The sequence below is a fragment of the Phacochoerus africanus genome, chromosome 15 (genome assembly GCF_016906955.1).
Source record: "Phacochoerus africanus isolate WHEZ1 chromosome 15, ROS_Pafr_v1, whole genome shotgun sequence".
In the NCBI taxonomy this organism is placed as follows: domain Eukaryota; kingdom Metazoa; phylum Chordata; class Mammalia; order Artiodactyla; family Suidae; genus Phacochoerus; species Phacochoerus africanus.
The window spans coordinates 29,960,080-29,986,399 of record NC_062558.1 but is presented as its reverse complement, the minus strand read 5'-3'; the positions used below and the strand labels follow the sequence as shown (position 1 = coordinate 29,986,399).

The 26,320-nt window shown below is 52.4% G+C and overlaps 1 protein-coding gene across 7 annotated transcripts in view; it reads right to left on the bottom strand.

Moving 5' to 3' along the window:
- Positions 1 to 26,320, bottom strand: part of PITPNM2 (phosphatidylinositol transfer protein membrane associated 2) — a 153,628-nt gene that overhangs the window by 15,560 nt on the left and 111,748 nt on the right. For 6 of the 7 annotated variants that reach the window (XM_047760793.1, XM_047760796.1, XM_047760797.1 and 3 more), the window contains 8 exons: positions 22,320 to 22,492; positions 11,796 to 12,010; positions 10,584 to 10,705; positions 7,037 to 7,264; positions 3,912 to 4,220; positions 3,422 to 3,517; positions 760 to 864; positions 492 to 562 (listed from right to left, as the gene is read on the bottom strand). In XM_047760793.1, the coding sequence (XP_047616749.1) occupies positions 492 to 562; positions 760 to 864; positions 3,422 to 3,517; positions 3,912 to 4,220; positions 7,037 to 7,264; positions 10,584 to 10,705; positions 11,796 to 12,010; positions 22,320 to 22,397 (1,224 nt within the window). In that variant the 5' untranslated portion in view covers positions 22,398 to 22,492. Of the gene's footprint in view, positions 1 to 72; positions 245 to 491; positions 563 to 759; positions 865 to 3,421; positions 3,518 to 3,911; positions 4,221 to 7,036; positions 7,265 to 10,583; positions 10,706 to 11,795; positions 12,011 to 22,319; positions 22,493 to 26,320 lie in introns of those variants that run through there. The other variant, XM_047760800.1, reaches the window with a different exon arrangement.

The window sequence follows — 26,320 nt, the reverse complement described above, 5'->3', positions numbered from 1 at the left end:
GACCGCCCACAGGTGGGGGAGGAGAAGGGGCGTGAGCTCTGTGCAAAGAACCCCCAAAGCGGACACAGGCGCTCTACCAAGACAGCTTTATTGGACACTGAGAGCTCCGCCCCGCCCCCCCACAGGGCCGCCACCGCCGGCCACTTCACTTCTGCCTAGATGGCTCTCCACTCCTCCCCTTCCATCTCTTTTTCTTCAGGGACTTCAGACAGGCTGAGCAAAAGGTGAAGATCTTATTTTTGATCTGGAATTTACAAGTTTCTTGTTTTACTTTCCGGGGGTGGAGCTGTGTTGAGGCCTTCCTGGGCAGGCTGTCTGCTGTCCCTACTGGTTCTCAGGGAGATGGGAAGGGAGGGGCCCCAGACCTCTCTCCAGCGAGGCCCAGGCCAGTGTGGACGGGAGGCTGCGAGGGCCAAGTTCTGCCTCCATAGCCCCTGTGGGACCAGCCCTTTGCACCCTGACCCCTCCCCCTGTGCCGCCTTGGCACCCACCTCAATGATGTTCAGCTGCTCCACACTGGAGGCCACCCTGAACTCAGGGGCGCTCTGGCGGTACAGACCGTCTGCAACACAGGAGCGGCGGGGGCTGTGAGTAGAGGGGCAGCCCCAAGCCCACCAGCAGAGGCTGTCACAAGCAGGACCCGAGGTGTCCCCCCAGCCCTCCTGGTGGGTGCCCAGCCCTGCACAGGAGCTGGGTCAGGGAAGAGGGGGCGTGGCCCCGCAGTGGCCCTCCCCGGCCCTCAGCATCCTTGCCTGTTACCTTGTGTGTCCTCTGGCTCAGGGCTTTCGATTTTGTCCATGAGGTCGTTGGAGTTCCACTTGGTGATGTCCTTGGGGAACATTTCCTCTGAGTCAGACAGGTCCTCTGGGGAAGAGAGAGAGAGGCTTTGGCATCTGGGTCAAGCACAGGGATGGGGGTGGGGGAGCTGGGAGGCCTGGCTTTGAGGGGCAGGGCCCTAGGAGGGGGCATACTTCCCTGACCCTGGAGCCCCTCCAGGCCTAGTGCCCTCCCCCTTCCTTCGCAGGTGAGTACACGGCCACACACCCAGGGGCTTCTGCCTGACGTTTTTTTAAAAATTGTGGTAATGTCCCCTTAACATAGAATTCATCACCGTAACCATTTTTTTTCTTTTCACAGCTGCACCTGTGGCATATAGAAGTTCCTGGGCTAGAGGCTGCATCGGAACTGCAGCTGCCAGCCTACACCATAGCCAAAGCAATGCAGGATCCTAGCTGCATCTGCGATCTATACCACAGCTTGGGGCAATGCAGGATCCTTAACCCACTGAGCAAGGCCAGGGGTGGAACCTGCATCCTCATGGACACCAGTCTGGTTCTTAACCTACTGAGACACAAGGGAGCTCCTACTAAATGCTACTTTTTTTTTTTGGCTTTCCAGGGCCACACCCATGGAATATGAAGGTTCCCAGGCTAGGGGTTGAATCGGAGCTACAGCTGCTGGCCTATGTCACAGCCACAACCACGCCAGATCCAAGCCGCATCTGTGACCTACACCACAGCTCACGGCAACGCCAGATCCTTAACCCACTGAGCAAGGCCAGGAATCGAACCCATAACCTCGCAGTTCCTAGTTGGATTCATTTCTGCTGCGCCATGACTGGAACTCCTAACTGCTACTTTTAAATGGTTACAATGGTGGGAGTGACTGCAGCGTAGGTCACAGATGCAGCTCAGATTCAACCTCTAGCCAGGGAACTTCCATATGCTGCAGGTGCGGCCCTGAAAAAAAAGAAAAAAAGTAACATTTAGTGCCTTCATAATACTGTGCAACCATCAGCTCTATCTAGTTCCAGAACGTTTCCATCTCCACGACTGGAAACCCTGGCCCCATTAGCAGTCACGACCCACACCCCCTCCCCCAGCCCTAGCAACGTCCCATTGAGTTTCTGACTTTATGGATTCACCTATTCCAGATGTTTCCCATGCATGGGATCACACAGCACATGGTCTTTGGTGTCTGGTTTCTTCTACTTGACATGGTGTTTTCAAGATTCAACTACATGTCATTGCTTCATTCCTTTTTACTCCTGAATCATAGTCGACTGTACGGGTGGGCCCTGTTTTATTTCTCCTTGTTTTATTTCCTTACTGTTGCAGTGTCCACAAAAGTACAGCTTAGCGAGCAGCGCTGCTGTGAACAGTCCCAACCATGACTCTTGTTTCTGCTTTTCTGAGGACTTCCGCCCATAACCGCTGGGTGGATGGTGGCCATTTGGGCTCTGGCAGGAGATGGGCCCTCTTCAGTGGGTCACTGGGCCACTTTCCCCAAGACACTGCTGCTCTGGTCTCATCTGCTTTGCTGTCCCTCCCTTTCCAGCTTTTTCTCAAGTTTCTACATTAGGTGTGTACTTCCCTCATGCCAGGGACAAAGAGCCAGGAAGGGTGCAGCCTCCTGGCCTAGCTGGAGGGAGGTTGGGGTGGGAGATGCTTCAGGGTCCCCGCCCCTCCCCCCCCTGCCAGGAGACTCCAGGAGCAGAGGCCAGCTCGAGAAGGAAGTACCTGCCTCCTCTTCCAGGTCCTTGCTCCAAGGCCAAACCCCCTTCTGCCCTGCTGAGTGCCAATGGGCAAGTCCCGGCCCCTTTCTGAGCCTGGGTCCTGCTTTGTAAACTGCAAACCCATCTCCCTGCACCTGTCTGCAGGCACCTCTTACTTCCTCGAGAGGAACGACCAAGTCTGGAGCAAAGACGCTTGGTCCTTCCATCTTCCTGGCACAGGTGGGCGATTCATCAGGCTGCACGCCTTATTTGGGGCTTAGTGGGAAAATGGGCACTTCACGTGTTTTCTGCTTGTTTGTATTTTCTAAAGTTTCTGCATTAGATTGTGTTAATTTAATTGCAAAATAAGATAATTAGAAGATTAGAAGGGATGCTTTTGTAAAGCTTCTTAGGAAATTAAATTCACATATAGAAAAAAATGCCCCCATCTAATTGTAAATCTTTTTTTTTTTTTTCTTCTTAGGGCCTGCAGCATATGGAAGTTCCTAGACTAGGGGCTGAGTTGGAGCCTCAACTGCGACCTACTCTGAAGCCAGATCCTTAACTCACTGAGTGAGGCCACAGACACGAACCTGAATCCTCCTGGATAGCAGTGGGTTCTTAACCCACTGAGCCACAACGGGAACTCCCTGCAAATCTATTTTTTTGGGGGGCCATTGAGAGAACAGTGCCCACCTTGCCAGACCCAGTATGCAACCTCTGCTAATCTGGTGAGGGTGGATGTGAGACCCCAGACTCCTGGTGACTTCATCTCATCCTGTACCCCTTTCCCCACACCCTGTTGTCCACCCAGAACTTTCCCCAGGTAATTTCCACCTTGACCCACATCCCCCACCACGACTCTTTCAGACCCCTCCTCTCCCTCTCTTGGGAGGGCCCCCACTGTGTTCCAGGGAGCCCACATACCATGAGCGTCAAAGAACTCGTCGTCTGAGCTCTCATCTGAGTCGCGGGCGATACTCTGCATCCTCCACTCTGAGATGCTGTGGCGGGAAGGACTTGCTGGAAGGCAAAATCCCAGAGTGACCTACCACCCAGCTGCGCTGGGGTGTGGGCAGTGTCATGAAACCAGAGCAGGGCCAGGAGGGCTCGGGAGGGGATGAAGTGGAGAAACAAGGACGGGGCAGCCCTGGTGCCTCCCAGTCCACCTGGCAGAACACAGTAGAAGTGGGAGAGGGTCAGCTATGAGGCCAGGACACACAGTCCTACAGGCCTGGGTCCATTCCTGTGCCCTTGATCTAGTCTGCCGAGGACCAGGCCCCTTAAACTCTGCCACAGAGTTCTGACTCCACTTTCAGAGTCAGAACCCTGGCAGGGGCACGGGGCTGACTCAGGAGGGGCTGTCGCAAGGGAGGATGAGTAAAGGGCAGGGATGCTGCGTGGCGAGGGTGCTCACCTCCTCGCTTGGATGACCGGGACGACTTGGAAGATGTGGACCACTGCTTCTTCAGGCCCCTGCCCGCCAGGGGCTCCCCACTACTGCCACTGGGCTGGGGGGACTCCCTGGGGGCCTGGTCCTGGGTGGCCTCGTCCTTGGCCAGCTCTGCGGCCTCCTTGTCACCCTCATTGAACTGAGCCATTTTTCGGGACAGCATGAGCTGTGCCTCCTTCTCCAGCTCCCGGATATTGTCCATGTTCAGCCCAAACCACTCGTCCTGCCAGCACCAGGCCTGCCGATGCGCCCTCACCATCACCTTCCGCAAGCCTGCAAGAAGGAGGAAGGCCCATGTTAGAGCCCCCAGAGACCCCTAGGCAGGGAGGCACCCCACCCTGCAGGTCGGGCTCTGACCCACCCCCACTGGCCCTATGCCTCAGTTTCCCCCCGTGTGCATGAGGGGCTGGCTCACAGAGGGCCTCCCCAGCTCACAGTGGTTCTGTCTCTGGGGTAGAGCTGCCTCCCAAGGTACTGTGTCTGCACAGAAGCCACGCTGAACTCTGGGGAGGACTCCCATCTGGGGGGAGCTGGAGGAGGACTTCCCAAGTGTTTCCTGTCTCAAAGTCTACTACACTTTTCTTGTTGAATTTCCCACAGGAAAATCAAGTTCAAATTGGATGCAGGTTGCTCCTTTCTTTTTTTCGGGGCCAGGGGGAAGGGGCTCACCTGTGGCACAAGACTGAACTCGAGCCACAGCAGTAACCAGAACCACAGCTGTGACAACACTGGATCCTTAACTTGCTGAGCCACCAGGGAACTCTCAGTCCCTTCTTTTTAAAATAGAATATATATACATATAAAATAAGTTCTAAAATACAGTAAAGTAAGACGAGTTCCCATTGTGGCTCACTGGGTTAAGAACCTGATATAGGCACCCATGAGGATGCAGGTTCGATCCCTGGCCTCGCTCAGTGGGTTAAGGATCTAGAGTTGCTGAAAGCTACAGCATAGGTCACAGACACGGCTCAGATCCCTGCATTGCTGTGGCTGTGGTGTAGGCTGGCAGCTGCAGCTCTGATTTGACCCCTAGCCTGGGAACCTCCACATGCCACAGGGGTAACTGTAAAAAATAATAATAATCAAGTAAAATATATAGGATTATTATCATACATAGAAAATAAAAGACTTTTAAGGTATAAAGAATAGAAGAACCACAGGGACAAGAAGCAGATGGGGGCTGGGAGTTCCCGTTGTGGTGCAGCGGAAACAAATCCAACTAGGATCCATGAGGATGCGGGTCTGATCCCTGACCTTGCTCAGTGGGTTAGGGATCTGGCATTGCTGTGAGCTGTGGTGTAGGTCACAGACACTGCTCGGATCCAGGGTTGCTGTGGCTGGAGGGTAGGCTGGCAGATGTAGTTCTGAATTGATCCCTGTCTTGGAACTTCCACATGCCTAATGTGCAGCCCTAAAAAGACAAAGAAAAAAAAAAGAAGAAGAAGAAAGCAGATGGGGGCTGCCTTGGGTGGGGATGAGTGTTGGATGACTGGAAAGGCTCTGAGGTAATGGAATGTTCTAGAACTGTGCACCACCCTACAAATACATTCAAACTGATGGAACTGTCCTCTTACAATGGATGCACATTTAGGCCTCAATAAGCTGCCTAAAACCATGAAGAAGAAATAAAGCACCCCCTCCACATCACCCATCAAGGGCCTCTCCTGAATTTTGTTTTTATTACCTGCTATTCTTCTTGGTTTTAGCCCCCGAGTGTTTTTCCACACAATGTGTTGGGTTGGTCTCCATGTTGTTGACATTTACATGTATGTGTCACACTGCATGTCTTTCTTTTTTTGTGCCATGTGTTTTTCTGGGTGAGTTTCCGGTTTGCTGCTGAAGGGTATTTATTTGTTTGAAATACCACATTTTATTTATTCCTTCTCCTGCCAATGGGTCTTTGGCTCACTTTCATCGTTTGTCCGTTTTGCTTTTTACCAACCTGCTGCTCTGAACATTCCAGAACGTGCATTTGAGTTTCTCCAGGGGGCAAGCCAGGAGGGACATCCCTGGGCCTTCTGTACACTTTCCTAGAGAAAGCGGAGCAGCTTCCCAGGCTGGTCGTCCCCACTCTGGCCTCGGGTGATCCTTTCTGATTCCCACTCCCAGCTTCGCTCAGGCCGCTCTGCCTCTCCAGCTGTCCTTTCTAAATCCCTTCATTCCCAAAAGTCCACCTGGGAGAAACTCCACCTCATATCCACTCCTGGGAGAGTGCCCCCCAGCCCTGAGCCATGGCCTAGGGCTACCCTCGGGGTCAGCCTGCACTCACACTGGACAGACCATGTGATGAGATGCTCCTGCTCACTAGAGTGAGAATATTACATCTGGACAGATCTGGGTTCGAACCCTCTGCTGCCTCCTTTGCAAACGAAGGTGACAGTGGCCACTCTCCAGGGCCATGGAGAGCTGCTATGACACCCGTGAAGTCTACCATCAGTGGCGTGGGTCTGGTCATGGCTACACAAGGTCACCCTTGCTCTTAAGAGTCAACAGCTGTCTGCTCGGGTGCCACTCCTGGATCACGAGCTCAGACCAGGCTCTGGGCAGTGACCTCTGCTACGACCTTGGGGACAGGGAGGGAGCTGAGGGCTCCAGGGGAGGGTGGAACCCAGGGCAGCTCTAGCTGTGCAGGGAACCCCTGGTTGTCTGTGGGTCCCCTCTTCCTTGGGCACTTGCTCTGGGCCAGGCTGGCCTGGGTGTGAGGGCACGAGGATGTCCAAGATACTCTCCCCTGGGACTTCCAGGTCAAACTGGGGACAGCACAGGGGCAGGGCTGGCGTCTGGCCTCAGGGTGCAGAGAAGTGCTATGAGCAGTCCTCTGGGGCTGCTCCCCTATGGGGGGTCGGGCATTACATGTTACAAACACCAGCTAGACGAGAGTGTCTGGGGGCAGGACGTTCCCTCCCTGTCACCTGTGGATGACTCCGCAGGTGTTTATGTGGTCACAGTAAACCAGGTGGGAAGCTGCACATGGGCCTTGGGGTCACCTGTCCAGAGTAGCATAGAAACTTGGATTCCCAGGCAGACGCAGAGGGAGGAGGTGGGCAGGCGGGGGCACAGGCGGAGAGGCGAGCGCTGGGCATACTCACCCGTGTCGTGGATGAACCTCTCGATCTTGGACTGCATGCCCCAGTAGCGGAACTCCACCTTGCAGAGCTTGTAGGCGCACATGATGGGGAAGACCTGCTGCTTGTACTCCTCGATCCAGTTCTCAGACAGGGGCCCCCGCTGGGTCTTGGTCGAGTGGAACAGCTTGGGGTCCTCTTCCGTCTTATACTCATTGGGGGGCACGGGGTCCTTGACAATGTCAATGAAATCTACAGGGAGATCCCTTGGTCACTGCACTGCCCCAACCGCATCCCCATCCAGTCTCCTCCCATGTCCCTGCCACCCCCAAATCTTCACAGGGTCCTGGGCCTCGATGAACCACAGGGCCTGGCGTGGGTGGTGAGGATGCTGCTGTGGTCCACTCTGACCCCGAACCCCCGACCTCAAGGCCCAAGTCTTTCCTTACTGCCTTTTCAAATCATTTCAGCAAAGCTCATGTTTCATGCACACCTGCCAAAGCAGGTAAATAAGGTGACAAGCTGGGGAGGGGAGATGGAATTCCACGGAGGATGTAGGATGGGGTAGAAGTGTAAAAGCTTCCCAGAAAAGGTGGTATTTCAGCTCCAGGAACAGAACTGTGAGGCTGACAATGCCCCAGAATGTGATGCTTGACCAGGAGGTGGGGGTTGGGGAACGAGCAGGGTGTCTACGTGGAAAGAGGTGGCAGGGATGCAGCTGGACACGTTGGCCACCCCTCACCGGCTTTGTGATGTGGCACTAGAGGAGGCTTTTAAGGTGGGCTGGCCTGCTAGGAAGCCCCTCTCAGCCAGATCAGCACGAAGGGCCCAGTGGGAGGTGTCAGGCCTGAGCGGGTCCAGGATGGGCCTGAGAGCGGGTCGCAGGTGCTGTGGGACTGGACACTTGGGAAAGACGACTGGGGGCTGGTGAGACCTGGGTGGGGAGGTGTGACAGTGACTCTGGGAAGGGTTACCTTTCGTCATAGGCCTCCTCCCCCTGGCTCCTGAGGTACGTGTGTGTTAGGCAGGGCTGTGTACACACTTGGGGAGAAGGAACCCAGGGCGCGGTCTGTGGTGCAGAGAGCCCTCCTTTCAGATGGGTGGGGACGATGGCCAGGTCCGGGCTGTCTCATCTCCCTGGCTTGCTGGCGGCCTGGGCTGTGGTTTACGGCCACAGACATCGGCCCTCACCGAAACCAGCGAGGGGTCAGGAGTGGCCCAAGGGCAGAAGCAGTTGAAGCGGGAGGCACATCCTTCCTGGAGCAGACATGTGCCCACCTGCTCAGGCAGGCAAAGGCCACCAAAGGGAGGGCTGGGACTTAGGAACAAGGGCAGGGGGCCTCCAGAGGGAGCCTGCAGCTGGCCAGACAAGAGCCGCCAGAGGGCCTGCGTCATGCTGGGCCCTTCCTTTCTGTTACGGGTAGAATGTGCCCCAACCCCAAATTCAGACATTGGCATTCTGGCCCCCAGGACCTCAGAATGTGACCTTATTTGGAGACAAGGTCTTTTTTTCTTTTTTAGGGCTGCACCCAGGGCCTATGGAGGTTCCCAGGCTAGGGGTCGAATCAGAGCTGCAGCTGTCAGCCTACATCACAGCCACAGCAACTCGGGATCTGAGATGTGTCTGTGACTTACACCACAGCTCACGGCAATGCCGGATCCCCAGCCCAGTGAGTGAGGCCAGGGATGAAACCCGTGTCCTCATGGATGCTAGTCGGGTTTGTTACCACTGAGCCATGATGGGAATTCCTGGAGACAGGGTCTTTAAAGAAGAAATCAGATTAAAATGAGGTCATTAGGGTGCACCTTACCCAAAATTATTAGCATGCTTATAAAAAGGAGAAATTTGGCTTAATTAAAAAAGAATGCAGGAGTTCCTGCTGTGGCGCAGTGGGTTAATGATCCAGCTTGTCTCTGTGGTGTTGCTAGCCAGCACAGTGGGTTAAGGATCCAGCATTGACACAGCTGTGGCATAGGTCCCAGCTGCAGCTTGGATTGGATCCCTGGCCCTGGGAACTCCTACATACCGTGGATGCAGCCAAAAATGGAAAAAAAATATACCTGAGAAGCGGTGATGAACCCAACTAGTATCCATGAGGATGTGGGTTCGATCCCTGGCCTTGCTCAGTGGATTAAGGATCTGGTGTTGCTATGAGCTGCAGTGTAGGTTGCAGACAAAGCTTGGATCTGGCGTTGCTATGGCTGTGGCGTAGGCCAGCAGCTGCAGCTCTGATTCAATCCCTAGCCTGAGAACCTCCAGATGCGGCAGGTATGGCCCTAAAAAAGCAAAAAAAAAAAAAAAAAAAAGACACCTGAAACTAACACAATACTGTTAATCAACTAAACTTCGATGTTTTAAGAAAAAGAGTAATTTGGACACGGGCATGTACACAGGGAGAATGCCATGTGAAGATGAAGGCAGAAATTGGGGTGATGCACCTACAAGCCAAGGAATGCCAAAGACTGCCAGCAGCCACCAGAAGCAAGGAGAGACAGCAGGAACAGATTCTCTCTCGGGAGCCCCAGAAGCCTGCCGACACCCTGATCTTGACTTCTGGCCTCCAGCACTGTGAGACTATACGTATCTGTTGTTTTAAGTCCTTCAGTCTGCGGTACTTAGTTCTGGTTGCCCCAGCAAACTAATGTATCCCCCAAGCCCCAGAGGAGCCCAAAAACTCTGGCAGGAGGGAGAGGTGTCAGGGAAAAGCCCCATAACATCAGAGGCCACCTGGGAGTTTGTCAATACCCCTCCAACAGCAGCTGTGCACCGTCTGAACCCCTCCACAGTGGCTTGTTCCTGTGGGCCTGGGGACTGTTGAGTGGCGGCTGGCCCACAGATGTGTTTTGTTTGGCAGGCAAAAGCTTATTGACAAAAATTTATGATTCGTTGTCAACAGTTAGGAATTGGGGGATTTCACATGAAAACCCTAATTTCTGGCTTCCCTTGAAAAAGAAGATTTAGGAGTTCCCACTGTGGCACATAGGATCGGCTATATATCCACAGCACCAGAATGCAGATTTGATGACTGGCCTGGCAAAGTGGGTTAAAGGATCCAGCCTTGCCACGACTATGGCATAGATGGAAACTTTGGCTTAGGTCTGATCCCTGTCCTGGGAACTCCAAATGCCGCGAGGTGGCCAAAAGAAAAAAGCTTTAACAGATAGGGTCCATTTCCAGCAATGGCATCGTCAGCAGGAGGGGACTGGAGAAAAGGCCACCTACCATCCAAGGGAAACATCCTTTGTGTGCCCCGCTGCACTCACACACAACCATCGGCCTGAGGTGACCCCACCCCACCCAAGCACACACCTCGAAGGGATGGGGGGAAGGGGCTTGAGTGGGAAAGGCACTCAGCCTCAGTGTGCACATCAGGAAAATGGGGTCGAGGGGGCCCGTCCTGGCTCCCCTGCCCACCCCCTAACCCCGAGGCTTGCTTAGACTGGGAACTCCCAGCCCAGGATAGGAGCCCATCTGAGGCCTGCCAGGCCCGGAGCAGAATCAAGAGGCCCACAGACAGGGAAGCCAGGAACTGGCCCATCCCAGGGTGGAAGCCTTAGGGTGGACAGTTACCGATGGTCAGCTGGTTCTTTTCCACAGGAGACAGGCTGAACACATTGGGGTTTTCTCCAGCGTCGGTTTTATAAAAGGTTTCGATGTCAATGGAGAATTTCTCCACAAAAGGGCAAGTGAACCTGTGGGGGAAGGAGCGAATCCATCAGGACCGGGCTGGGTAGGGGTGGGGGTGGGGGGCTGGGCAGCGGAGGAGGGCTGGAGTGGTGGCCGAGGCTCCCGGGCCCTGTCCGCCTCCTGGACTCTCACCTCATCCCAGGAAGAGCCAAGTCCAGGCTGGGGGGAGGGGAGGGTGCAGGGGAAGAGGAAGTCATCGCAGGAAGCCGCCGGCAGCCCCGAGTCTGCGTGCGTGCGTGCGTGCGTGCATGAGGCATGGTGTGGACACAGGCACAGGCAGACAGGCCACAAGCACAGGGAAGGTGGCACCGTGCTGAGTGGGCTGAATCTGGAGCAGCACTCCGTGTGACATGCCACCCCATCCCTTGTCCCCCAAGAAACTGGGTCTGGCAACAAGGAGACAGCCCCTCTCTTTTGGCTGGTGATGAGCTCAGAGGAGGAAAGTGCTGCTAGGAAGAGGAATGACCCTCAAGGATGCTCTCGCAAAGCCCCTGGCCCTTGCTGATATGCGGAAGGAAGACTCAGGACACTTGCAGGGACTCCACCTGTTCACCAAGTGGGAGCAGCTCCCTATCTATTCTAACCAAGCAGTGCTCAGCTATATTGGGTAGGGAGCACAGAGGGAAGAGCCCTTTGCCAGGGGGGATCCAAAGAAAGCCCTGCTCAACATGGTTTGTTAGGAAACATCATCATAGTCATGGCTGGTCTCTGGGCCATCTGGTCTACCCTCAATCCGTGTTTCTTCCCAGCTGGTTGATTGCTCTGCATTCCAAGGTGAACATTAAAGTGAGTTTGTGTTTCCTGAGCCAGATGGCAAAGGAGTCTTCGATGGCCCTCACTGGACTCATGCCTTCCTGGTATCCACCCCCTGGCAGGCTAGGAGACACCTAGGGGTGCCTCCTCCCCTCTCCTGCATGTTCCCTGAAGGGGATCCTGGGGGGCATTCAGGGTACTGCTCAGAGAACAGAGGCTCAGCTTCCCGGGAACCTGGGCTCCATAGGGTGTGGGAATTAGCCAGTCTGGAGGGCCAGTCCTGGGATCTATGCCACAGGTTTGCCTCCCCAGCAGACGGCATGGGGCTGAGGGCAGGCTCACCTGGTTCGGGTATAGGGGTAGGCATTCCAGGACTCCTCCACCACCCGCAGGGCTGCCTTGGGCAGGATGGAGCGGAACCAGCTGGGGATGTGCATGCCCACATGGTACACCTTGTGCGTGTACTGCCCAGAGCCGCCGGGCCCGTCCGTGTATGGCCGGTTCTCCAGGATCTCCACGCCGCTGCCTTCGCCGTACGTCTCATTACGGCTCTTCTTCTGTGGAGACAAAAGCACGGGCGTGTGTGGGTCCAGAGCACTTTGCAGAAGGGGACGGGCTCAGGAGCCTGGGCCAGATTGCTGAGGGGAAGGAGGGGCTCTGGACAACAGGGCTGGCTCCTTTTGTGTCATTTCAGGAACCTCCCCAAAAAGGAAACCCAGGCTCCGTGTGCCCCAGCACTTGTGCAAGAGGCTGGACTCCAAGCCCAGCACTGCCCAGCACTGCCCCTGTAAACTCCTCTGACACCTGTCTGTGCCAGGACTGAAAGTATTCCTAAAGTCAGGAAAAAGACCAGGATGCCTGCTTTCTCACTTCCAGTCAACACTGAACTGGAGGTTCCAGCCAGAGAAATTAGGCAAGATAAAGAAATAGTAAGAGGCATCCAAGTTGGAAAGGAAGAAGTAAAACCATCTCAGTTTGCTGATGACACACTCTTATCTACAGAAAAGGCTAAAGAATCCCCCCAAATCTGTTAGGTCTAATATATAAATTCAACAGAGTTATGGGATACAAAATCAAAACACATAAAAAATAGGACAGGAAATAAAGAACTCACTTCCATTTATAATAGTATCCAAAAGACTAAAATATCTAGGAATAAATTTAACTCAGCAAGAGTTCCCACTGTGGCTCAGTGGTAACGAACCTGACTAATAACCATGAGGATGAGGGTTCGATGCCTGGTCTCGATCTGTGGGTTAAGTATCCTGTGTTGCTGTGGCTGTGGTATAGGCCAGCGGTTGCAGCTCCAATTTGACACCTAGACTAGGAACGTCCACATGCCACACATGCAGCCCTAAAAACAAAACAAAACAAAAATTTAACCAAGGAGGTGCAAGACCCGTATACAAGAAACTATGAAACACTGTGGAAAGAAATGAAAGAAGACCTAAATAAATGCAAAGACATCTCTCTTTATGCATTGGGAGATTTAATATTGTTAAGATGTCAATATTCCCCAAAGCAATCTACAGATCCAGTGCAGCCCCTATCAGAATCCAATGGCATTTTTGGTAGGGATTGCCTATCAAAAGGAAAAACTGATCTTAAAATTCATATAGAGTTTTAAGGGATCTTAAATAGCCAAAACAATCTTGAAAACAAACAACCTTGGAATGCTCACATCTTCCTATATCAAAACTTACTACAAAACTATAGGACTCTGGGAGTTCCCGTCGTGGCGCAGTGGTTAACCAATCCGACTAGGAACCATGAGGTTGCGGGTTCGGTCCCTGCCCTTGCTCAGTGGGTTAACGATCCGGCGTTGCCGTGAGCTGTGGTGTAGGTTGCAGACGTGGCTCGGATCCCGCGTTGCTGTGGCTCTGGCACAGACCGGTGGCTACGGCTCCGATTCAACCCCTAGCCTGGGAACCTCCATATACCGCGGGAGCGGCCCAAGAAATAGCAACAACAACAACAACAACAACAACAACAAAACTATAGGACTCAAAATAATGTAGTACTGGCATAGTGCGGATCTATGGAATGGAGATGAGAGTCTAGAAACAAACCCACAGATCTATACACTATACATACTGATGTTCAACAAGAGTGTCAAAACCATTCAATAGGAGTTCCCATCACGGCTCAGTGGAAACAAATCTGGCTAGCATCCTTGAGGACGCAGGTTCAATCCCTGACCTTGCTCAGTGGGTTAAGGATCCAGTGTTGCTGTGAGCTGTGGTGTAGGTCACAGATGTGGCTCAGATCCTGTGTTGCTGTGGCTGTGGCATAGGCCAGCAGCTACAGCTCCAATTCAACCCCTAGCCTGGGAACCTCCATATGCCTTTTTAGGGTGCTGCCCTAAAAAGACAAACAAACAAAGCCAAAAACAAAAAAATTCAACAGGAGAAGGAATAGTCTTTCCAACAAATGCTGCCGGGATAACTGGATATCCACATGCCAAAGAATGAAGCTGGACTATGACCTCATACCACATAGAAACTCAAAATGGATCAAAGGCTTAATTGTAAGAACTAAGAGTCCTATGACTCTTAGAAGAAAACATAGGGCTAATCTCCATGACCTTGGATCTGACAATGGTTTCTCAAACACGACACTGAAAGCACAAGCAGTCAAAGAAAAAATAGGTAAATTGGACTTCATTAAAAATTTTAAAAAGGATTTCAAACCTGACCAGTATCCATGAGGACTCGGGTTTGATTCCTGGTCTCACTCACTAGATTAAGAATCTGGTGTCGCTGTGAGCTGTGGTGTAGATCGCAGACACAGCTTGGATCACAAGTTGCTGTGGCTGTGGCAAAGGCTGGCAGCTGCAGCTCCAATTCGACCCCTAGCCTGGGAACTTCCATATGCCGAAGGTGCAGCCCTAAAAAGAAAAAAAAAAAAAAGGCAAAGGAAACTATACCTCAATAAAATTTAATTTAAAAAAATGGACAGGAGTTCCCATCATGGCGCAGTGGTTAACGAATCCGACTAGGAACCATGAAGTTGCGGGTTCGATCCCCGGCCTTGCTCAGTGGGTTAAGGATCCGGCGTTGCCATGAGCTGTGGTGTAGGTCGCAGATGCGGCTCGGATCCCGCGTTGTTGTGGCCCTGGCATAGGCTGGTGGCTACAGCTCTGATTAGACCCCTAGTCTGGGAACCTCCATATGCCACGAGAGCAGCCCAAGAAATGGCAAAAAGACAAAAAAAAAAAAAAGGACAAAGGACTTGAACAGACAAAAGGACCAATAATCACGTAAAAAGATGCTCAATACAACTAGACCTTGGGGAAATGCAAATCAAAATTACAATGACATACCACTTCACACCCACTGGGATGGCTAAAAAGCCGGACAATAAGTGGTGGTGAGGATGTGGAGAAATGGTCATGCTTATACTTTACTGTTGGGAATGTAAAATGGTGCAAAAATGGTGCAGCCAAAAACGGTTTGGCTGTTCTTCAAAAAGTTGAACATAGAGTTAGTTACCATATGACCCAATAATTCCACTCCTGGGCATATACATCCAAGAAAGTGAACACATATGTCAACATAGAAACTTGTAACCAGTATTTGTAACCAAGATTCATAGCCACATTAGTCACAATAGCTGAAAAGTGGAAGCAACCCAAATGTCCATGAATTGATAAATGGATAAACAAATTATATCCATGCAATGAAATCTGATTTGTCTGTAAGAAAAGAAGGAAGGAAGTACTGACACATGCTACAACATGGATGAAACTTGAAAACATGCTGAGTGAAAGAAACCAGACAGAAAAGGCCATACACTGTACGATCCCATTTATATGAAATGTCCAGAACAGGCAAATCCATAATCAGAAAGTAGTTGATTCGTTGCCTGGGGGCTGGGGGAAAAATACAGAGTGGCTTCTCTATGGGGTGATGAAAACACTGTAAAATTGTGATGGTTTCACAACTCTGCGAATATGCTAAAAGCCACTAAACGGTACACTTTAAATGTGTGAACTGTGTGGTGTGGGACTTACATCTCAATAAATCTGGTATAAAATAAAACAAACAAAAACCAATGCCACCTCTTGTACTCACTAAGCTCTCAGAGAGCTCAAACATGAGGAGTGGGCAGGGCCTTCGGAGGCACCACCTGAGAGACAGGATGCCTGGGTCACCTCTGAGGGTCCCTTGCCACAAATGCCCTTCCCAGGGTCCAAAAGTTCAGGTTTCTGCTTCTGCACAAAACCTCACAGTCAAGGTGCTGGTGACTTTTAGGCCCAGCATCTGTTTCCATGGTGACATGACGGCATTGCCAAGGCCATCCTCGGTCAGCTTCCTGAACAGCACGTGTGCGCACACTCCCACACACACACACAGACTCCCAACAGCACCGCCTCGCCTTCGGGGCACGACCCTAGGGCACAGAGACATGCTCTATCTCCACGGCCAAAGCCACGGAGTCCCCTTCAGGAAAAAAAAAAAAAAAAAAGATCCTGGTTGAGGTCATAGATGAGGTCAGAGCAGGGACATGCCATTCCTCGCTCTTTAAAGGAGTCCTGGAACGTGGCCCAGATTCCGTAAGGAAAACAGCGACTGTTTCCTGGACGCTTTCCAAGCTCCTGCTTCTTACAGTAGCTTCGTTTATTAGTGGCTGTGCTAAGTGCTTGGTATGGTGTTTCTCTTTTAGTGACCACAACAACCCCTTGAGAAAGGTTTGGGGCTCCTATTACCGCCAACGTACAGAAAGGAAGGTGGAGGCTCAGAGAGGTCACGTGACCTTTCCAAGGTTACAGTTGTCAAATGGCAGAGCGGGGACCAGCTCAACTTGTTAGAATCTAGGGCCTGCTCATCTGAGGTATTGAGCACCTCAAGGGAAACACCTCGGCACAAAGTAGGTGCTGACAAACAGTTATTAGGCAAGTAAACAGACCCTAGTGCCAGCTCCATGACCTTCTCTCACCCGGGACAAATTGCTTCTTCTGTCTGGTGTCAGTTTGCAAAGCTCTAAGTGGGGATGGAGCTACCTATCTGCCCAAGCCCTAATGGACTGGGTTTAAGGGCCCTCCAAAATCGATGTCCCCACCTGGAATCTCAAATTGTGACCTTACTTGGCTAGAGGATCTGTGCAGAGGTAATGAGTTAAGAGGAGATAATTTTTAAAATTTTTTCTTTTATTTGTTGGTTGCCTCAAGGCATATGGAGTTCCTGGGCCAGGAATCAGATCCGAGCCATGGCTGTGACCTATGCTACAGCTGTGGCAACACAGGATCCTTTAAGTGCCTGTGCCAGGCTGGGGACTGAACCTGTGTCCTGGTGCTGCAGAGACACTGCTGATCCTGTTGCACCACAGTGGGAACCCCAAGAGGAGGTCATCCTTTTTTTTTTTTTTTTGCTTTTTAGGGCTGCACCCAGAGCACATGGAAGTTCCCAGGCTAGGGGTTGAACCAGCGCTACAGCTGCTGGCCTATACTACAGCCACAGCAATGTGGGATCTGAGCCTCATCTGCAACCTACACTACAGCTCACGGCAATGCTGGATCCTTAACCCACTGAGCAAGGCCAGGGATTGAACCCGCATCCTCATGGACACTGGTCGGATTTGTTTCTGATGCGTCACAACAAGAACTCCGAGAGGGGGTCATCTTAACTTAAATGCGTTACATGATTAATGGTGGGATATCGATCCAATGACTGTTGTTCTTATAAGAGGAGAAAATGGATGACACACACACCAAGGGCAGGTGACCAGGTGATGACAGAGGCAGAGACTGGAGTGAAACAGCTTTAAATCAAGGGATGTCAAGGACTACTGATCACCACCAGAAGGTGGGACAGGAAAGAAGGATCCCCCCCCAGCCCCACCCCACCCCAAGGCTTTCAGAGGGAGCACTGCCCGCTAACACCTTGATCTTGGACTTCTGCCCTCTAGAACTTTGACAGAATACATTTCTGCAGCTTTAAGCCACCCGGTGTGAGTTGCTTTCTTATGGCAGCCTCAAGAAACGAAGCATCAGGAGAGCTAAGTGGCTGGGTGAGAAGAAGATGTGCATGTTAGAGGACCAGGGCACTTGAAGCCTCTGAGGGCTGAGGTGGGCACCAGGCCTGCCAGAGATCCCAGGACAGGGAAGGCACAGGGAAAGCCAGCCAGGGAACAGGGGCTGGAAGGGTCCCTCCCACCTGGCCTCGCTGGGGCTGCACAAAATCCCCCTGCCATTCAGGTGGCTTTGGCCCGAGTTGCCTTTATTCTTCCCTCCCAGGAAAGCCAGTCTGCCCCCCATCTCCCCTAGCAGCTCCCTCCAGAGGCTCAGGGGAGATGCTCCCTTGCCTTCTCCAGCTTTTGCCAGCCCCAGGCGTTCCTCAAGTGGATGCCTCCCTCTGTCTCTGCCTCCACTCTCACATGTCTTTTTCCCTGGGTCTCTCTCTGTCCTCACCTCTCCTTACAGGGACTGCAGTCATTTGATTTAGGACCCACTCTAAATCCAGGATGATCTTAAGATCCTTAATAAATTACATCTGCAAAGACCCTCTTTCCCAATAAAGTCACAGTCTGAGGTTCTGGGTGGATGTGAATTTAGGGGACACTAGTCAACAAGTGTCCTCCATCCCTCCTGTGAGTGAGCTCCAGCCTCCCTGTGGGAAAAACAGGAACAATACCCTTATGATCCCACACCTCCCTGACACGGGAGCCCCTTGCCACCTCCTCCCAGGCTCCTGACACTCAAAGCCAGGCCTTCAGCCACATGAGTCTTCTGGAACCAGCACATTCCCCAATAGTTGTGACTTTAGAGAAGATAACAGCTGGGTGGACAAGTACAATGGAAGAGGCAGCTAGACATGCTTGTAGATAAAGCGTGGCTGCCTTGAGCCAGCTGTGTATCCTTAGGCAAGTTCCTTGACATCTCTGAACTTCAATCTCTCAACTGTAAATTGAGGACAAATACCACTACCTTGATGGGTATGGTGAAGATTAAAGTAAATAACACATGTCAGGCTCTTGGCATCCAGGCTACCATCATCAATTGTGACAATGGCTATGATCACTCAGGGGTGTGAGGGCCACAGAAAGCAGTAGTAGAGCCACTGGCACCCAAAGTGGTCCTGAGTCTGGACACCTTGCGTGGCACTTTGGCGCCTCTGTACAGTAGATGCTTGGTAAAGATTGGTCAAGTGGGGAGTTCCCATCTTGGCTCAACTGTAACATTCCTGACTAGTATACATGAGGACACAGGTTCGATTCCTGGCCTCGCTCAGTGGGTTAAGGATCTGATGTTGCTGTGAGCTGTGGTATAGGTCACAGATGTGGCTCAGATCCCAAGTTGCTGTGGCTAAGGTGTAGGCCAGGAACCTAGCATGGGGACTTCCATATGCCACAGGTGTGGCCCTAAAAAGACGAAAAAAAAAAGGGATTGGTCAAGTGAACAAATGGACTCTGATTCCAACTGTTATCAGTTCCCTCCAAACCCGGGAACCCCTTCAGCTTTGGGGCGGGCACCTGGGGGCTGATCTCTGGCTCCCTTCCGGCGATGGCATCTGAGCAGGGGTGTGCCCCCCAACCCCCACTGAGGGCACAGCTGAGGTTGTCATGCCATTTAGCTCTTCTCAAATCACACTGATCTCTGCTCACACCGGAAGCCACTGCCCATCCCTGCCAACCCCTCCCGTAAGCAGTGCTGTGGTGCCATCCCTGAGACAAGGGGCAGACAGGCAGGAGAGATGCACTGGGGGACGAATGCCCAGTGTGAGCTTGACCCAGACCCCCCCTGCTTGCCCACGCAGGCTGGGTGGGGAATTCACCCCTCCCCCTTCTATCCCCTCCCCCACCCCTGGGGCTTGGGGGTTGCAGGGGAGGAGCCCAAGCCCCCAAAGGCCTGGTGCAGAAAAAGCATCGGATGAAGGGGGTGGGTGGTAAAGGATTCAAAACCAAGAAACCCCTGCCAACCGGCGCCCTCAGAGCTGTCCAGGGTCCTGGCTAAACTGCTTCTGGGCACTCCCTCTGCTGGGCACCTTAACGGATGGAAGGCTCTCCCAGCCGGATCAATTTTTCTTCTTCTTTTTTATTCCGGTCTTTTCAGTGTCGCACTTGTGGCATGTGGAAGTTCTCAGGCTGGGGACAGCACAGCCCACAGCAACGCCAGATCTGTAGGTCTGCGACCTACACCACAGCTCATGGCAATGCTGGATCCTTAACCCACTGAGCGAGGCCGGGGATCATCCCTTCATGGATGCTAGTTGGGTTCATTACCACTGAGCCACAACAGGAACTCCTCTTCTCCTTTTTTCAACCTTGAAGAACATGCACACTGTGCGCTGATCAAGCAGGTATGAGGCAGTTTGACATATGAGCCCATCTTGTTCACAACCTCAGGGAGGGAGTGGCTCGTGCAGAAGGCAGGCCTCTTCCTGGCATGCCACCCTAGCTGGTAAGTGGGATAAGCCAGCAATGAACTGAGGTCTTGCTCTCCTCTCCACAAAAACAATGCTGCCTTCCTTGATGGTCCATCCCTCTTGCAGGCTCAGCTGAGAACAGAGGCCCTGCTGGGGCACTGGGCCCAAGCCCTCAGAAGCACTGGGCTCCCCTCCCCCGGTCCCGTTGCTCTGGCTTATATTCAGTGGGCTGTACACACATCCATCTCCTCGCAGGCAATCCTGGAGCACAGAGGCACTTTGCATTCATCTCTATAGCCCAGTCCTTGGCCCAAGCCAGGCACGGAAAGTCTGGCAAATTTAACTCAGTTTTTTTTTTTTTTTTGTCTTTTTGCCATTTCTTGGGCTGCTCCCGCGGCATATAGAGGTTCCCAGGCTAGGGGTCCAATCGGAGCTGTAGCCACCGGCCTATGCCAGAGCCACAGCAACACGGGATCCGAGCGGCGTCTGCAACCTACACTACAGCTCACAGCAACGCCGGATCGTTAACCCACTGAGCAAGGGCAGGGATCGAACCCGCAACCTCATGGTTCCTAGTCGGATTCGTTAACCACTGCGCCACGATGGGAACTCCTAACTCAGTTTTTTAGCAGCTTTATGGAAGTATGATTGACATACCATGAGCCATATATAGGTAAAGGTACAGCCTGTGAGCTGTGATGTATGTTCATACCCATGAGGCTGTCACAGAGTGGAGATAATGGGCCTGTCCATCACCCCCACTGTGGATGGACCCCTCCCTCAGGAATGCTGGGGCCAGGGGGAGGTAAGACAAATGCTAGAGCGGAAGCAGAGGAGGCAGACAATGTCAGTCTCTGTAGAGCCCACAGGCAGCCCCGGGCCTGCAGGAGGCATCAAGTAGGAGGCTGGGAACATCTCACGTTAATTGGCGGCACAAGGGTAGATGCCTTTAAAAAAAACACCTTAAGACAGTTGGTGAGGATGGTAGGTGTTCCGAGGAGCCCTGAGTCAGAGGTGATTACATGCTCATGAAAGCCGTGATATTCTGGGAACTGAAAGTCAGTCCCCTGAGAGCTTGAGGCCCCTGGCCCCTCCCTGGCTGAGGGTTGCCTGCTGTGGTCCAGGGCTCCCCTGGCTCAGGAGGAATTAAGAAGCCGCAGGACCAACCGCGCCTTGGGCAGATCAGCCTGGTCCTCGAACAGTCTGAGCAATTTCCAGAGTGCTTAGCGCTGGGGGGCTGATGGAAGTCTCTCCTCTCCCCACTCTCCAGGAATAATTACGGGGTAAGTGGTTCGAGAGGGAATTGAGTGGCGCTTCTGAAGCAGCGTGGAGCAAACAGCACCCCAGAGAGGCTGAGTTTGCCTTCTGTTCTCTTCCCTGTCAAGCTTCCCACGCTGAGGACCGGGGCAAGCTTGGGATGGAGGAGGAGGTCAGAGACAGGCTAGGGGCAGACCCCCCTGCTGGGAAGAAAGCTGCCAGGCCACGCAAAGGGCTGGGGCACCGAGGACAGGCAGGAGGCTGGCAAAGAAGCCAGGATGGGGACCCACAGGGAGCGGGAATTGTGGTCACATCTGGGCCATGAGCACCCCATCCTCAGGCTCCCCATTCTGGGCTCCAGGTTAGCCAGGCACTGAGCAGGGAGGCCAGCAATGTCTTGGCTGGGGTGGTCATCATTTCTGGTTTGTCCCAGGACTGGTCCTCCTCCAAGTCATTTGTGACTCTGTCAATCAGCCACACAGCTGAGGGCAGTGAGGAAAGTGTGTACCTGGAGCCGGGAGGCAGGCGGTGTGCTCCTGGACAAGTCATTTAATGTCTCTGGACCTTGCACCTTCCTGTCTGTCAAATGGGTTGTTATGGGCTGAATGTTTGTGTCCCCTGCTCCCCAGATTCATATGTTGGAGCCCCAACCTCCAAGATGATGGTGCCAGGAGGTCAGGCCTTTGGGAGATTATTGGGTCATGGAGGTGGAGCCTTCATAATAGGATTGCTACCCTTATAAAAGAGGCCCCAGGGAGTCCCTCAATCCTTCCATCCTCCCGCCACGTGAAGACACAGTGAGAAGGTGGCCAGGAAGAGCACCCTCACCACACACCAAATCGATCAGCACCTTGATCTTGAACTTCCCAGCTTCCAGAACTGTGAGAGATAAATGCCTGCTGTTCAGGCTGCCCAATCAATAGCATTTCGTTATATAGCCCAAGCCAAGTAAACACGAGTATATCTGGATTGGCAAGAGGATGGGTATTAAATACAAAGAGTATTTTGTATTCGTCAGTGCTGTGAATACAGTGCTGGCGTGACAACCCAATGCCACTAGCATCCCCAGCGTGTTGCCTGTGCCTGGCATCATGCTTGGAAGCCAGAGCTCCAGGGCCATTCAGACACTGACCAGGAGCCTACCGAGCAGAAACTGCTGCAAAGGCCATGGTGCCATCCTAACCCACACACTGGTGTCGAGAGCTGCTGTGTGCATGGTGGGGCCCACCCCGGCCCCACCACCTACCTGTATCATGTACAGCTGGGCGATGCGGTACTCCTCCACAGTCATTGGCAGAGGAATCCGATATTCCTTTATAATCATCTTGGAGTCCAAGCCTTCCCGTCAATGGGGAACTGCGTGTTGGGACTTCTAGGCAAGGTTCCTTAAATAACCATGACAAAATTCACCAAGGACCCCTGAAAGAGAAAGAGAGGGCAGGAGAGTTACTTTCTGCAAAGGCTGGTGTGGGCAACAGCACAGGAAGGGCCTGGTCTAGACTGGAGGCTAGGTTCTGGTCTCGATTCCGCCATGAGCCCACTATGTGACCTTGAGCCCACCGAGTGACCTTGAACACGTTCCCTCACCTCCCCAGCCTCCATATTCCCTGTGTGCTAAGCAACTGTGTAAAGGATGTATATAAACTCTGATCAGCCACGGGGAAATAAGGGATTGTTATCCTGTTTGCAAGGGCCAGGCAATGGGAGGGTATCACATCTCTGAAAGTAAAGAGGCTGCAGCTTCAGCTCCCCCATATTCTGGAGTAGATGGAGGAAGGCATGGTGATGGCAGCACATGACAATGGCCAGCAGCAAGGTGGGACAAACAAAATGATGAAAAACAGATGTGAGGAATTTAAAAATTGGCGGTCTGGGACCCTTCAGTGTTGGGGCAATTGGTTCTGCTCCTGTCACTGGCACAGATGGCAATGCTGCTTCCTGGCAAGAGGTCCCAAGTTATCCGAAAGAAGAGACATTACGTATGGCTTCACTTCGATCCAAAGCCAACGGCTTATTGCTGTCTACTCGACTGCTGACCCTGGGCTAGGTCTTTGCGGTGGAAGAGAAAAATAAGACAAATGGGTAGATTGTAGAGCAGGCGAATGATACCTCAATAAAGCTATTTAAAAATAAAAGCAAGCAATGCGTTCATAGCATCTTGTGTTTAGGATGACAATAAATTCCATGAAGACTTTTTTGTCTTTTTAGAGCCGAACCCACAGCATATGGAGGCTCTCAGGCGAGGAGTCGAATCAGAGCTGCAGCTGCCGGCCTTCGCCACAGCCACAGCAATGCCAGATCCAAATCGCATCCTTGACCTACACTGCAGCTCACAGCAACGCCGGATCCTTAACCCACAGAGAGAGGCCAGGGGTCAAACCCACATCTTCATGGATACTAGTCAGGTTCATTACTGCTGAGCCTACGATGGGAACACCAGAATCAGAAGAGTACTTTAGAAGAACCACGCTGGGGACAGCAGGTGGTGAGGACCCATGGTGACAGAAGGCAGGATGCCAGCTAAGTGATAAAAGCAAGGGCCTGACCAGGCAGACAGCTTCCCCAGGGCACTGTGTATATGATGCCTGAGCATCACCCAGGCACTAACGTGTTACTGGAAAACTAACGAGGCTGGGGAAAGCGTATATACCAGAACTCTTGGGAGAGTCAGTACATAAGATGCAAAGAAATTCTTTAATAAACCACCTAAGGAGAGAGATGGAGGGTGGGGGGTGTATATAAATGGGCCAGAGGTGGCAGCCCCAGTGTTATTAGCTTTAAATGACCCCTGTATCGTTTACTTCTTTACAGCAGGTAGGACTATTAGCCCCCAAAGCCCCCCAGCACCAAACTCGACTTCTCACATATCCAATTGCATTTTACTTTTTACAGCCGAACCCGTGGCATATGGAAGTTCCCAAGCTAAGGGTCAAATTAGAGCTGCGGCTTCCAGCCTACACCACAGCCACAGCAATGTGGGATCTGAGACGGGTCTGCAACCTATACCACAGCTCATGGAAACGGCGGATCCTTAATCTACTGAGCAAGGCCAAGGATCGAACCCGCATCCTCATGGATACTAGTTGGGTTCATAACCCACTGAGCCACAATGGCAACTCCCCCAATTGCTTTAAATACATCCAGATCATCATCTTTTTTAGCCAGTTAGAGTTCATTTACTTTACATACCCTTGAAACAGCCTCCAACATCTGCTAACCATAGATAAGACAAACCCAGGGCCTGGAAAAGACCCCAAAGAGGGAGTTTTGTGACCTAGAGCCTCTCCATCGTGTGATTCTGAGCCATGTCACCTAGACACGTGAGCCCCCTGCCTGAAACCCCCTTCCTTTCTGGGTGGAGGTCCCACCTCACTGAATCTGGAAGGCCTCTTGCTGGGAGAAACTTTTCCACTTGCACAACCATCCCAGCACCATCCAGTAAAGCTTGTCATCACTCCTTATGCTCATCCTATGTCTTCTCTGATCAACTGTGAACCCCATGTGGAGAGGACTCAGCTCTTCAGAGGCCATGTTCACCTGTAAACATCGTCGCTGACCGTCCTTGAAGTTGTGGGCCCAGCCAACAGCTGACAAGGCACGTCAGCTGGGACACCAGCTAAAATTGTCCAGGAGGACGAGATGGCAGAGGCTGCAGGCTACCTGGACTTGGCTCTGAGACCCACTGGTCCAAGCTCAAGTCTGGCTGGGAGCTGAGGCCACAGGAGAGAAGAGTGATGGCCTAGAGCCTCAAGGTGCCACCTCCTTCCAGGAGAGGGTGGGAAATAAGACCCTGGGCTCGGCTGGGGTGGCAAGGCTCCCAGGCTGACTCTCTCCAGAGGCATCCAATTTGGGAACCTCCTGACACAAAGGAGAGAGAACCATATGCTTGGGAGAGGTTGGAGGAAATGAGGATTGGAGACAGGAAAGGGAAAACCTAGGTTCAAGAGGGGCCATGTTTGCAAAGATTTTCCACAGGGTTAAGTGGCCTCCTTCAACTGCAAGGGGTAAATACAATGACCCAGAGTGACCTTGAGCAAGTCCCATGTCGTCATCTAAATAACAAAGAGGGAGTTCCCTGGTGGCTCAGTGGGTTAAGGATCCAACTGTGGCTCAGATTGCTGTCATTGTCACTGCTGTGGCTCGGACTGTTGGTAGGTGGGTGGGTTGGATGCCTGGCCTGGGAACTTCTGCATGCCACAGGCATGACCAAATAAATAAATAGATAACAAAGAGCTCAGATGCAATCTCTAAATATTCTCAAGAAACTTGAGGAGTCTAAACAATCTGCCTTTCTGGAGTCCTCACAGCTCTATAGTAAAGGACCCACCCACGCTCACCTGCACCCAAGTCAGACCGAGTGTCTACTCATTTGCCTCCTCTAGCCCACCAGGCACCAGGGCAGGATATGGGGCAGGACTGTGATTATTCCTTAGGAGCCTCCATCTCTTCCTGATGAGCTACACTTCCAACGCCATCCTTAAACCTGGACAGGACCTCAGAGCACGAGCTGGCACCCAGACACGGGCTTGACTCTCAGATTTCAGAGACCCTGTGGACACGTATCTGGAGCATGTACAGAATTACGTTCCTCTCCTTCCAGAGTCTCCGCTTTCTTCTTCTTCTTCTTCTTTTTTAAATTTAGGGACACACCTGTGGCATAGGAAGTTCCAGGCTAGGAGTCGAACTGGAGCTACAGCTGCCGTCCTACTCCACAGCCACAGCAATGCGGGATCTGAGCTGTGTCTGTGACCTACACTGCAGCTCATGGCAACACCAGGTCCTTTAACCCTCTGAGTGAGGTCAGGGATCGAACCCGAGTCCTCATGGATACTAGTCGGGCTTCTAAACTGCTGAGCCACAACGGGAACTTCCCGGGTCTCTGCTTTTCTTCTCCCAGAGACAACCTGCCTGGTGAGCTGTAATCACACAGGTGGTGTCCACATGTCCATGTGCAGGGGGCAGAGGGCACAGAGAAAGGGAGGGGACACACCCAGAGGTCCCTCAGTGGCTCCTCACAGGCCAAGCTTCATGCCAACCCAGGGCAGTAACCCCAAGACGGTTCCAGAAGACAACATGACGCTTAGTGCTGCTCCATCTCCTGCTGGGCTGGAGAAAGACAGCTCTGCTTCCACCCTAGAGGGCTAAAGAGCTGGGGCGATATGGCCATAGAAGGAAAGAATAGAATAAATGGTTCTGTCTAGTCACTGTAAAGTGCACAGTTACTAGTAACAGCAGAGAGGGGGAAAA